Raw genomic sequence first — 13106 nt, forward strand, 5'->3', positions numbered from 1 at the left:
TATAATGTGGTTAGCGGCTATGCACCACAGGTAGGATGTGACCTAGAGTTGAAAGAGAAATTCTGGAAGGAACTAGATGAAGTAGTTCTGAGCATCCCAGACAGCGAGAGAGTTGTGATTGGTGCAGATTGTAATGGACATATTGGTAAAGGAAACAGGGGCGATGAAGAAGTGATGGGTAAGTACGGCATCCATGAAAGGAACTTTGAAGGGCAGATGGTGGTGGACTTTGCAAAAAGGATGGAGATGGCTGTAGTGAACACTTATTTCCAGAAGAGGGAGGAACATATAGTGACCTACAAGAGCGGAGGTAGAACCACGCAGGTAGATTATATTTTGTGCAGACGATGTAATCTGAAGGAGGTTACTGACTGTAAAGTAGTGGTAGGGGAGAGTGTAGCTCGACAGCATAGGATGGTAGTTTGTAGGATGATTCTGGTGGTGGGTAGGAAGATTAAGAAGACAAAGGTAGAGCAGAGAACCATGTGGTGGAAGCTGAGAAAGGAAGAATGTTGTGCGGCCTTCCGGAAAGAGGTGAGACAGGCTCTCGATGGACAACCGAAGCTCCCGGAAGACTGGACGACGACAGCCAAGGTGATCAGAGAGACAGGCAGGAGAGTACTTGGTGTGTCATCTGGTAGGAAAGGGGAGAAGGAGACTTGGTGGTGGAACCCCAAAATACAGGGAGTCATACAAGGAAAGAGATTAGCGAAGAAGAAGTGGGATACTGAGAGGACTGAGGAGAGGCGAAAGGAGTACATCGAGATGCGACGTAGGGCAAAGGTAGAGGTGGCAAAGGCTAAACAAGAGGCATATGAAGACATGTACACCAGGTTGGACACGAAAGAAGGAGAAAAGGATCTCTACAGGTTGGCCAGACAGAGGGATAGAGATGGGAAGGATGTGCAGCAGGTAAGGGTGATTAAGGATAGAGATGGAAATGTGTTGACTGGTGCCGGTAGTGTGCTAAATAGATGGAAAGAATACTTTGAGAAGTTGATGAATGAAGAAAATGACAGAGAAGGAAGAGTTGAAGAGGCAAGAGTGAAGGACCAGGAAGTGGAAATGATTACTAAGGGGGAAGTCAGAAAGGCATTACAAAGGATGAAAAATGGGAAGGCAGTTGGTCCTGATAACATACCGGTAGAGGTATGGAAGCAATTTGGAGAGATGGCTGTGGAGTTTTTGACCAACTTATTCAACAGAATACTAGCGGGCGAAAAGATGCCTGAAGAATGGAGGAAAAGTGTTCTAGTTCCCATTTTTAAGAACAAAGGGGATGTTCAGAGCTGTGGAAACGATAGAGGAATAAAGTTGATGAGCCACACAATGAAGTTATGGGAAAGAGTAGTGGAGGCTAGACTCAGGACAGAAGTAAGTATCTGCGAGCAACAGTATGGTTTCATGCCTAGAAAGAGTACCACAGATGCATTATTTGCCTTGAGGATGCTCGTGGAAAAGTACAGAGAAGGTCAGAAGGAGCTACATTGTGTCTTTGTGGATCTAGAGAAAGCCTATGACAGAGTACCAAGAGAGGAACTGTGGTACTGCATGCGTAAGTCTGGTGTGGCAGAGAAGTATGTTAAAATAGTACAGGACATGTATGATGGTAGCAGAACAATGGTGAGGTGTGCCTTAGGTGTGACAGAGGAATTTAAGGTGGAGGTGGGACTGCATCAGGGATCAGCTCTGAGCCCCTTCCTATTTGCAGTGGTAATGGATAGGCTGACAGATGAGGTTAGACTGGAATCCCCTTGGTCCATGATGTTCGCAGATGATATTGTCATATGCAGTGAAAGCAGGGAGCATGCAGAGGAACAATTGGAAAGATGGAGACATGCACTGGAAAGGAGAGGAATGAAGATTAGCCGAAGTAAAACAGAATATATGTGCGTGAATGAGAAAAGTAGAGGGGGAAGAGTGAGGCTACAGGGAGAAGAGATAGCGAGGGTGGACGACTTCAAATACTTGGGGTCAACAATACAGAGCAATGGAGAGTGTGGTCAGGAAGTGAAGAAACGGGTCCAAGCAGGTTGGAACAGCTGGCGAAAGGTGTCTGGTGTGTTATGTGACAGAAGAGTGTCTGCTAGGATGAAGGGCAAAGTTTACAAAACAGTGGTGAGGCCGGCCATGATGTACGGATTAGAGACGGTGGCACTGAAGAAACAACAGGAAGCAGAACTGGAGGTGGCAGAAATGAAGATGTTGAGGTTCTCGCTCGGAGTGACCAGGTTGGATAGGATTAGAAATGAGCTCATTCGAGGGACAGCCAAAGCTGGATGTTTTGGAGACAAGATTCGAGAGAGCAGACTTCGATGGTTTGGACATGTTCAGAGGCGAGAGAGTGAGTATATTGGTAGAAGGATGCTGAGGATGGCGCTCCCAGGCAAAAGAGCGAGAGGAAGACCAAAGAGAAGGTTTATGGATGTGGTGAGGGAAGACATGAGGGCAGTTGGGGTTAGAGAGGAAGATGCAGGAGATAGGCTAAGATGGCAAAAGATGACACGCTGTGGCGACCCCTAACGGGACAAGCCGAAAGGAAAAGAAGAAGAAGACACAAAAGTGGTCAGAAATAGCCATATCCTTAATGTCAAGATGACCAGGTCTAAGATGTGACCTTGAGTGTGAGTTGGACTCTTACTATGTTGAGAGAGGTGAAATGTGTCTAGTATTGCAGAAAGTTCTTTGGATGTTTTTTCCATGTCATTATCAACATGAATGTTAAAGTCCCCTGTTATGACAAAATAGATGTATTCAGTACAAATAACTGACAGCAGTTCTGAAAAATCCTCCATAAATTTTCCATTGTATCTTGGAGGTCTATAAATTATTAAAATGATAATAACCTTTGTGTCACCCTTAACTAAAAAACCCAGATATTCAAAAGAGCTAAAATCACCCAGTATAATTTCTTTACATTGAAATAATGATTTAAAAATAACAGCAATACCACCACTTTTTTCCCCGTTTGACACTTGTTCATAAAATTTAAAATCTGTTGGTGTTTCCTCATTTAAAATGGTATTACAGCTACTTTCTGTTAACCACATTTCATTTAATAACAAAAAGTCCAGACCAAAGGTTGTAATGATCTCATTGATCAACATTGATTTGTTACCCAGTGACGTGATATTAAAAAGAGCTAGTTTCGCAGAGATGGATGAAGAGAATTTTTGATAGACTCACATTTTATCCTCACTAAGTTGGAAGTTCTACTTTTTTGGTGCCATATCTTTGTGACCAACTTTTTGTCCCTTGTAATTACAGGGATGAAAAATGCCTGATCTCCATCGTGGTCTGCGTTATTCTAGAAAAGACCCGGTAAATATCAGATGTACAGATAGTCTTCATGGGTGGAGGAGCGGCCTTTCTCTTCTTAGTGGACGGTGCTTTCAGGCGAGGGGGGATGGGAAGAAGATCTTGGCGTGGTATGGGACGGACTCCATCGTAGACAATAGTCTTCATCCTATCCATCAGACCCAACATCGCATTCAGGCAGTGAGAGAGGGAGCCAACATCTACTGCGGATTGTATAGTTATTGTAGTCATAGGGGGGAGATTCTGAGATGTGGATGGCTCCAATGGGGCAGGAAGAGGTGTGGGAGATTTAAAGTGCTGGCACATTCCATTTGTCATTTGCTCATCAGATTGTTTAGATGACAAATGAATCTGTGTGCACCTTGTCTCACCTTAACTCCGATTGTTTGGGAACAACTGGATCCTTTTGTCCTTGATTTTTGTAATAATTTTCTTTACAGGGTGGTGAATGACACACACTGTAGAAAATGTTGGCAGCTAATAACTTAACCCCTTGTCTATTTAGACAGATACCGTCTGCTTTGTAAAAAATATTACTTTCCCAAAAAAGGCAGAAATTGTCAATGAAACTCACGGATAGTGCAGTGCATTGGAAGCTAAAACCAATCCGCAAAAATGATGTAGTATTATTATTATTATATTCTTACTTATTTGTGAAATTCTGCCAACTTAAGACTACGTTATCGGGTTCTGTGTGTTTTGGTGCAATAATAAACATTTTACACGCAAAGTAGTTGTTGCGGTTGTCGCTTACCAAATCATTGAATACACGGCGTTTGCATAATTTCAAAACAAGACCGAAAACTTTGTATATACATCCAGGATTTCAAAACCTTTACTATTTATCAGTTTATGACTACCTAAACAAAACAAGAACTTCACAAAGGCTTACCATTCGATATTTCCAACACGGGGCATATTCTCCACGATGGGTCTGATTGCTGTGTCGGCATCTTCATTGACAGCTACTTCGTCTGAATTCGAACGTGTGTGCTGTTTAACTGGCTCAAATGGAGAACCTTTAACGCCTTCATAAACGTTGTGTTCTTCACCGTCTTCATGGGACCCTTCAGAATAATGAGCATGGCTCCAATTAATGGAAAATTCATTGGCGTTCTTACAGTGTATTCCTATGGGATCCATTTTGTTGTCACAATGTCCTACAGTGAAGAAAATAAGTATTTGAACACCCTGCTATATTGCAAGTTCTCCTTAGAAATCATGGATGGGTCTGAAATTTTCATTGGATGTCCACTGTGAGAGAGATGATCTATAAAGGAAAATTGAGAAATCACAATGTATGGTTTTTTAAATAATTTGTGTGATACAGCTGTAAATAAGTATTTGAACACCTGTCTATCAGCTACAATTCTGACCCTCAAAGACATGTTAGTCCACCTTTAAAAGTCCACCTCAACTCCATATATTTTCCCAACTCCACACGGCTGGAAAGGGAAATGGCCAAGCAGCTAAGTGAAAAAAAGGTCCACTGTTGGAGCAATCATTAGAAAATGGGAGGTCATGGTTTGAAATCATGCATAGCACGGAAGGTTCCCCTGCGTAAACCAGCACATGTCAAGGCCTATCTTAAGTTTGCCAATGACCATTTGGATGATACAGAGGAGTTGTGGGAGAATGTTTTGTGGTCAGAAAAGACCAAAATGGAACTGTGTTTGGAGGAAGACGAATGATGAGTTCCATCCCAAGAACACCATACCTACTGTGAAGCATAGGGGTGGTAGGATCAGGCTTTGGGGGTGTTTTTCTCCACATGGGACAGGACGACTGCACTGTATTAAGGATAGGATGACCGCGGCCATGTATTGTGAGATTTTGGGGAACAACCTCTTTCCCTCAGTCAGAGCATTTGAAGATGGGTCGTGGCTGGGTCTTTCAACATGACAAAGACCCGAAGCACCCAGCCAGGAAAACCAATGAGTGGCCCCGTAAGAAGCATATTAAGGTTCTGGTTTGGCCAAGCCAGTCTCCAGACCTAAACCCAAAAGAAAATCTTTGGACGGAGCTGAAACTCCGTGTTTCTCAGCAACAGCCTAGAAAGCTGTCTGATCTAGAGAAAATCTGTGTGGAGGAGTGGGCCAAAATCTCTCCTGCAGTCTGTGCAAACCTGGTGGGTCCTGTTGTTTGTGCCGATGCACCAAACAGCAGTTCAGAGTACCCACCCTTTTTTTGAGTCCTTGGAAAAGTGTTGGTAAGCGCACTAACTGGGGACCCCAATTGTTCTGCTGTTGGACTTTCACTCCTCATGTGGGCGATGACAGTGAGACATGGAAGGTCATGATTGTCATACAGAACCCGATCAAAACCCATGTGGATGAGAGTCCTCCCCTGGATTGTCCATAACAAACACCATGTTCAAGCGTAAGGGTGTCTGCAGGTGTATTTGGCACCAGGACATTTTCGGTCACAGTTTGATGAATAACTTTGTGGTTGTGCCTTCAGACTTGTGGCCACATGTCTTGGAGAAACTGGTGAAGAGAGGGGCAGAGCTGTCTACTAATCACCACCTGATGATGAGTTGGCTCTGATGGTGAGGGAAGATGCATGTCCGACCTGGCAGCATCAAATATATTGTGAGGGTCTACTGGAAACGTGTGGTAGAATCCCTTGTCAGAAAGACTTTCAAGTCCACCTCTGAACTTGACTCACGTCTCAGGGGAGTCCAAGTGGACCACGTTACATTCCCCCATTGCTAATGCAGTCGACCAGAGCTGTCGCCATAAGGCAGTTGGTGTCTGTCATTACAATGCGCAAACCTGTTGGTGTATACCAGCGGTGAAGAATGCCGGCAAGCTGAAGGAGCTACTGGGCCTTTTTTTTTTTTTTTTTTTTTTTTTTTCCTGTGTGACACCTGAGGCACCTGATGGGTACAAACTGGCCAAGCGGAAATGCAGCTTTGGTGGTTGCTGAGGTAAAAACTTGGACGTGGGAAGAGTTCCGTTAGGCCAGAAGGAACATTTTCTGAACGGCTTCAAGGAAATTTCTTTGCACCAGTGGCCATCTTTGAAGCCCTCCTCAATTCCACTGACACACCTTCCCATGAAAAGCAGAGTCCGGGGTCTCTCAGGCGGGCTCTCCTATCTCTGAGGTTGATGTCACCAAAATAGTTTAAAAGGACCTTGATGGCAAGACCCCAATGGCGAATGAGATTTACCTGGAGTTCCTAAAGGCTTTGGATGTTGTGGGGCTGTCAAGGTTGAGACGCCTCTGCAACATCACATGGACATTGGGGAAAGTGCCTGAGGCTAGGCAGAGTGGGATGATGATCCCCCTTTTTAAAAAAGGAGGGTTTGTTCCATGGATCACCCTCCTAAGCCTCCCAGGTCAGGTGGTGGATAGGAGGGTCCGTCGGAAAGTTGAATCTCAGTTTCAGGAGAAGCAGTTTGGTTTTCGTCGTGGCCATGGAACAGCTCTGCTCCCTCGGCAGGGTGCATAGCAGTTTGCCCGACCAGTCTACATATGTTTTGTTGACTGGGAGAAGGTGTTTTACCATGCTCCTTGGAGAGTTCTTTGGGGGTTCTCCGGGACTATGGTGTGCCGAACCCCTGATATGAGCTTTTTGGGTCCCCGTACGAGCAATGTCGGACTTTGGTCTGCATTGCAGTAAGTCAAACTTTTTTCGAGTAAGAGTTGGCCTCCTCCAAGGATGCGCATTGTTACCTATTCTGCTCATAACTTTTATGGACACAATTTCTAGGCACAGCATATAGGGGGTCCAGTTTGGTGACTTCAGTATTGCATCTAGGCTAGGATGAAAATCAACGCCTCTAAATCTGACCATGGTCCTCAGTCGGAAACGGGGGGGGGGGGGGGGGCGTATCCTCTCCAGGTCAACGATGAAATCCTGTCCCAAGTAGAGGAGTTCAAATGTCTTCGTGTCTTGTTTATGAGTGAGGGTAGAATGGACTGGGAGATTGACAGGTGGATTGGTGCAGCATCTGCAGCTATGTGGACTTTGTATGAATCCATTGTGGTGAAAAAGGAGCTCAGCTGAAAAGCAAAGCTCTCTTTTTACCGATCGATCTACGTTCCTACCGTCACCTATGGTCACAAGCTATGGGCCGTGAATGAATAAAAAATGATCCTGGATACAAGTGGCCTAAATGAGTTTCCTCCGCAGGGTGTCTGGGCTCTAGGCTGAGAAGCTCAGTCATCCGGAAGGAGCTCATTGTAGAGCTGATACTCTGCAGAAGAGCCAGATGAGGTGGCTCAGGCATCTAACTAGGATTCTTCCTGGATGGCTCCCTGGTTAGGTGTTCCAGGCACATCCAACTAGTAAGAGACGCTGGGGATGATCCAGGGAAAGCTGGTGAGATGATGTCTCTCAGCTGGCCTGGGAATGCCCTTGGAAGAGCTGAAGGAAGTGGTTGGGGAGAGGGAAATCTGGGCTTCCTTGCTGAAGCTGCTGCCCCCACAACCCACGGTCAGATAAGCGTCAGAAAATGGATGGATGGCTGGATGGATGGATGGATGGATGAATGAATATCAACACAGGATTCAAGAGTTTCCACAAAAAAATTATATCTCCCAGGTATTGAATGACAGGAATAAACACAGCCTCAGTCAATTTGATATGGTTCACCAAGAGGATATGAAAGAGCTGGTGACCTGGTCTCATAGAACTTGTTACCAACGAAAGTCTTTTCCAAAATGAAATGTCTTGCGTGACCGGTGACCTGTCGTGAATAGTTTTACCCAAATTCTTTTCAGGTGAGACTTCCACAGAGGCTTACTGCTATCAGCAGCCACACTGCCATTTGAGCATCTATCCCATCCAAACTGACACAGCAATAAGTGTACAAGCCCAGAGAATCAGCAGATGAGGAAAGAGCTGTAAAAGCTGCAGAAATTCAGACGAGAAAGAAAGACACCAAGACTGATAATGTGAGTTTTAGTTTAATTTCAAATAGTGACTCAAACTCAATTCAAACTGAATGTACCTCGGTAGGTAGGTAGATACAGACATACATACAGTAGCGATTACCTAATCAAATAAAATATAATTAATTTGGAATGGCTGAAGTCGCCAGGAGGGGCACCCGTGTTGATTCCAGTTTGTTATTTTTAGATTGTGTTGTAAATCTACTGTAATTTTTTTTAAATAATGCACAACTTTTTTCAAAAATATTTTTAAAAAGTCAATAGAGCGCATTATATTTAGATATGGATGAAAAAAATAAAAAATACACTCTCATTGTATAGTTGCATACAGTTACATAGTGTGGTAAAAAATAAACCATACATGTAAATTTCGATATGATATTCGATGTCTTATGTTACACATTTATATATCATGGTAATGGGCGCTACCAACCTGAACTCTAAACTCTGACCTCCTCGGGAGGTTTGGGCGGGGAAGCTTTGCATTTTATGATCATTAGCGTAGCATAAAGGAAAGACAAAAAATGTCGACTACAAGGGCTAGTTGTGGAGCCACTTTAAAAAGAAATGTGTCATCGCTTCAGCCGATGACGCGACCAAACCGGAAGCAAAACAACGTGAGTTGAAACTCCGATCATACGATCATTTAAAAAAAATAGCGCATGCGATTAAAATGCTCGTGTATTTAAAAGTGCCCATTACACTCATTTCTACATCGTTTCAGCTCTCGTTTTGATAGTAACTTGACGCTATGAAGATTGTAGCCAAACGGGGGCAAGAGGCTGCACTGTTAGCACGATGGATCTTCCCTCAAAGCGCTGACAATAATGAGGAAAAAAGGGAACCAAGACTCTTGTGATTCAAAAAATGTTTTCTCACAAACGCCATGGATGGCATAGAGGATGACATTCTGTGGCAGGAAGATGGGATCACTGTTCATGAATGCAGGAGGCATCAGAACTGGACAAGTCATCAATGATGATTTGGACAGTGATGCACAAAGGTAGCTGAAATTGATATTTTTCAGATTGGAGATGAGACAGGTACTTTTTTTGAAGTCTTGGCCAAGGATGTGTAATGTAGTGGGTAAACTTCACTATGCAAAAATGTTTTATGCACAAATATTTAATGGAAAAAATGTCCAAGTTAAACAGTCTAAAATAGTTTAATTATTTCAATATGTAATATGTGTTATCAATAGTATTAATAAAATGTTATGCCATTGTTGCGCATTTATTTTATTATTTTATTTTATTTTAGTTTTCCTATGGCCTGTCCTGAGTTATATATAACCACTGCATCATTATTATTAATGATTGTTGTACAGACTATTTTTTGAAAAACAATACAAGTACAAACAATAAAAGTACAAACCTAACAGAATATAAATGCAGATAGTAAGTAAGTTTCTTTCGGCTTGTCCCTTTCGGGGTCGCCACAGCGTGTCATCTCAGATGAACGCACATATATTCCTAATATTTTGAGCATATGGATTGCAGCAAATTGGTGGTGCGCATTGTTCATTGGTAGAAGGGTTTTCCTGATTTTTTTTTTTTTTTTTTTTTTTTTTTTTAGGTCAACTTTGGGGTGCACATTATACTTGAGGACGTATTATACTCGAGAAATTATGGTAATTTTTACCGTGCACCATGTTGTTCTCTGTGCGTAACAGGAAAAATGCACAGAAACCTTTTTATTTTGGTAATTGTCGATCAGTCTCATAAACCTGAAAGGTTTGCTACAATAAATCCATTTACGTTATCCGTTACAATGGCTCGGCAATTCTCCTGACTGAAATACAAAAACAAAGATCCACATAATGAATTAGTTATAGTTTTAAGAGGAACTTATGGGAATCTACAACAACAGACAAGGTTAGAGACTTTACAACACAAACGAAGACAGATGAACATTGGTTTAGGAAACTGAGTTGTGGGATTCGGAAATCGAATGCCAGATTCAGGAGGAGCAATATGGTGTTCGTCCTGGTCGTGAAACAGTGGACCAGCTCTACACCCTCGGCAGGCTCCTCGAGTGCATGGGAGTTCATCCAACCAGTCTACATGTGTTTTGTGGACTTGGAAAAGGCGTTCGATCTTGTCCCTCTGGGAGTCCCGTGGGGGAGTTCTTTGGGAGTATGGGATACCGAACCCCTTAATAGGGACTGTTTGGTCCCTGTACGACCGGTGTCAGAGTTTGGTCCACATTGTCGGCAGTAAGTCGAACCCGTTTCCGTGGAGCTATAGACTCAGCCAAAGCTACACTTTGTCTCTGATTCTGTTGATCACTTTTGTGGACATAATCTCTAGCTGCAGCCGAGGCGTTAGCGGGGTCCGGTTTGGTGGCCTCAGTATTACATCTCTGCTTTTTGCAGAGGGTATGGTTCTATTGGCTTCATCAAGCTGTGATCTACAACACTCACGGGAGCGGTTCGCAGCCGAGTGTGAAGCTGCTACAACCATGGTCCTCAGTCAGAAAAGTGTAACGTGCCCTCTCTAGTCGGGATGAGATCCTGCCCCAAGTGGAGGAGTTCAAGTATCTTGGGGTCTTGTTTACGAGTGAGGGAAGAATGGAGCGGGTGTTGGACAGGCGTATCGGTGTAGCATCTACAGTGATGCGGACTTTTTATTGATCCGTTGTGGTAAAAAGAGAGCTAAGTTGAAAGGTGAAGCTCTTAATTTACCAGTCGATCTCTGTTCCAACCCTTTCCTATGGTCACGAGCTGTGGGTCCCGATCAAAAGAACAAGATCCCAGATATAAGTTGCCGAAATGACTATCTTCTGTACGATGTCCGAGGGGCTCAGTGTCGGCCTGCTGCTTCTGCAGATTGAGAGTAGCCAGATGAGGTGACTGGGGCATTTGATTCAGATGCCTCCCGGACGGCTCCCTGGTGAGGTGCTCCAGGCACGTCCCACCAGAAAGAGACCCTGTGGATAACCCAGGACATGCTGGAGAGACTTCATCTCTTGTCTGTTCTCGGAACACCTCAGGATCCCCCCAGAAGAGCTGAATGAAATGGTTGGGGAAAAGGAAGTTTAGTATCCATGCAAAAGTTACTGCCCCTGCGACCCGATCCGGAAAAGCAGTAGAAGACAGATGGATGGACTTTATTAGTGTAAGAGTGTTAAGAATGAGTGAAATAGTTATAGTTTTGTGTGCTGATTAAATAATCAAAACCTAACCCATTTTTTTTCCTTTTTGTTTTTTTTATATAGTTGAAACAATCACTGGCCATTCAGGAGATTTTGAAGGAAGTAGAGGAGAACCAAATGGAAATGTCTGCTTGGCCTCTAACACAAACAGAGGATGGGGGTAGGCCTGGACCTTCACTTGATATTATTTATCACCATTTGTTTGTAAAGTAAACTACGAGTATAATCAACTTGTTTGAAAATTTTAATACTATCTTGATAGTGTGCAAAATCCTGTTTAATGATATAGTTCAAAGATTGGATGCCCAGAATGTGTAACTTTTCTGATTTACAGTCAGATATTATGCAGGACTAACAGAGATTCTCAAAGCACTGACTGAGGTCCTTGTCAGGGAACGCTTAGAGAAGGATAAAGTCACCCACGAATACAAGTACATCATTTTCATTTTAAACATTTGTTTACTAATAAGTCTGCTTCATTTTCTTTTTTTTTTCTGGTGATGTACATTTTGTAAACAGCATTTAATGTTTCTCTTGACAGACATATTTATACAACGACTCTTCAACATGGGCTGAAAATTCAACTTCTATCCCTTGCTTCACGACAAAAGAACATAGTGGGCATCCTTCAAAGGCAAATGGATTTGGTACAGTTGCACAATGCTAATTTGCAAAGTGCAAATTTAACTCGTTGTCCAACTGGTCATATCAGTCAACTTGTGCATGACCCATCAGGCCAATTCTGTGCTCAATTATCCCAGCCCCCTCTTCCAAAGGGAGAGCGATGGAAATAGGTTCCTAAGATAAATGTTATCAAGGCATTCCAGAAAAGCAAAGCTACATTTCAGTTTTACAGGCCATAGGGTTAGGGTTAGCTAACCTAACCCTAACCCTAACCCCAACAGAAAGTGAGTGTAGTAGTCTCCAGACCACCTGCTCCATCAGCAACAAAGAATTCAAAAGTAAGAAGAGTTTCTTGAGAAAAAAAAAAACATCAAACATTTCTCTCAGTTCATACAAAAAGGAACAACTCCCATTGGACGTGTTCCAAAGGTTTTTTTAAAGGAAGACTCTCCCCAAAATTCACATGCACAATAAACCCTCCAATGTGGAGTAATATTATTATTACATATATTTTGGACATTAATTGGAAAAAAAATTGAAAGTAAAGAACATTTTTTAAATCCAAGCAAAATTTGGATATGTGCTAGTTTTCACAGCCAGACCCGGAAGAAACATACATCCTTGACCCCGCCCCTGACGTCGCCGGTGCTTAGCATTACAGACTATTCATTCTAGCTAAGACGAGGTTGACGTGTTGTGCACCAAACTGCAACAAAACTGAGAAGACACACCCAAATTTGTCCTTTAACCTCCCGTGGGGTCAACCTGACAGGATTAACTTGTGGCTGTCACAGTTGAGGCTCGTTCATCAGCTGGGGAAATTTGCATACATCTAACCATTGCTGGTTATTCGATGCCTAGCTGTAGCCTCCCGTACTGCTACTGTATAAGCAACAACATACCTTATGAGGCAGGATGTTGCCGCAGCTGTAAACCGTTGGCCTCACAGTTATGAGGACCCGGGTTCAACCCCAGACCTCCCTGTGTGGAGTTTGCATGTGTTCACCGTGTCTGCGTAGGTGTACCCTGCCCGTTGACAACTAGGATAGGCTCCAGCACTCCTGCGACCCTCGTGCAGCTAAGCAGCTAAGAAAATGGATGGATGGATATAT

At 43.3% G+C, this 13106-nt stretch overlaps 1 protein-coding gene across 19 annotated transcripts in view; it reads left to right on the plus strand.

Moving 5' to 3' along the window:
- The window catches only part of gcnt4a (glucosaminyl (N-acetyl) transferase 4a), a 59195-nt gene that overhangs the window by 14071 nt on the left and 32018 nt on the right, over positions 1–13106 (plus strand). For 10 of the 19 annotated variants that reach the window (XM_061815883.1, XM_061815887.1, XM_061815884.1 and 7 more), the window contains 3 exons: positions 11434–11530; positions 11705–11801; positions 11912–12017. The exons of 2 other annotated variants lie outside the window; for them this stretch is intronic. Coding sequence is in view for 7 of the 17 variants with exons in the window: in XM_061815895.1 (XP_061671879.1) it covers positions 11434–11530; positions 11705–11801; positions 11912–12017 (300 nt within the window). In the remaining 10 variants the exon portion in view is untranslated. 7 more of the 19 variants (XM_061815889.1, XM_061815890.1, XM_061815886.1 and 4 more) reach the window with 6 other exon arrangements.

The sequence above is a fragment of the Syngnathoides biaculeatus genome, chromosome 4, assembly GCF_019802595.1.
Source record: "Syngnathoides biaculeatus isolate LvHL_M chromosome 4, ASM1980259v1, whole genome shotgun sequence".
NCBI classification, from domain to species: Eukaryota; Metazoa; Chordata; class Actinopteri; order Syngnathiformes; family Syngnathidae; genus Syngnathoides; species Syngnathoides biaculeatus.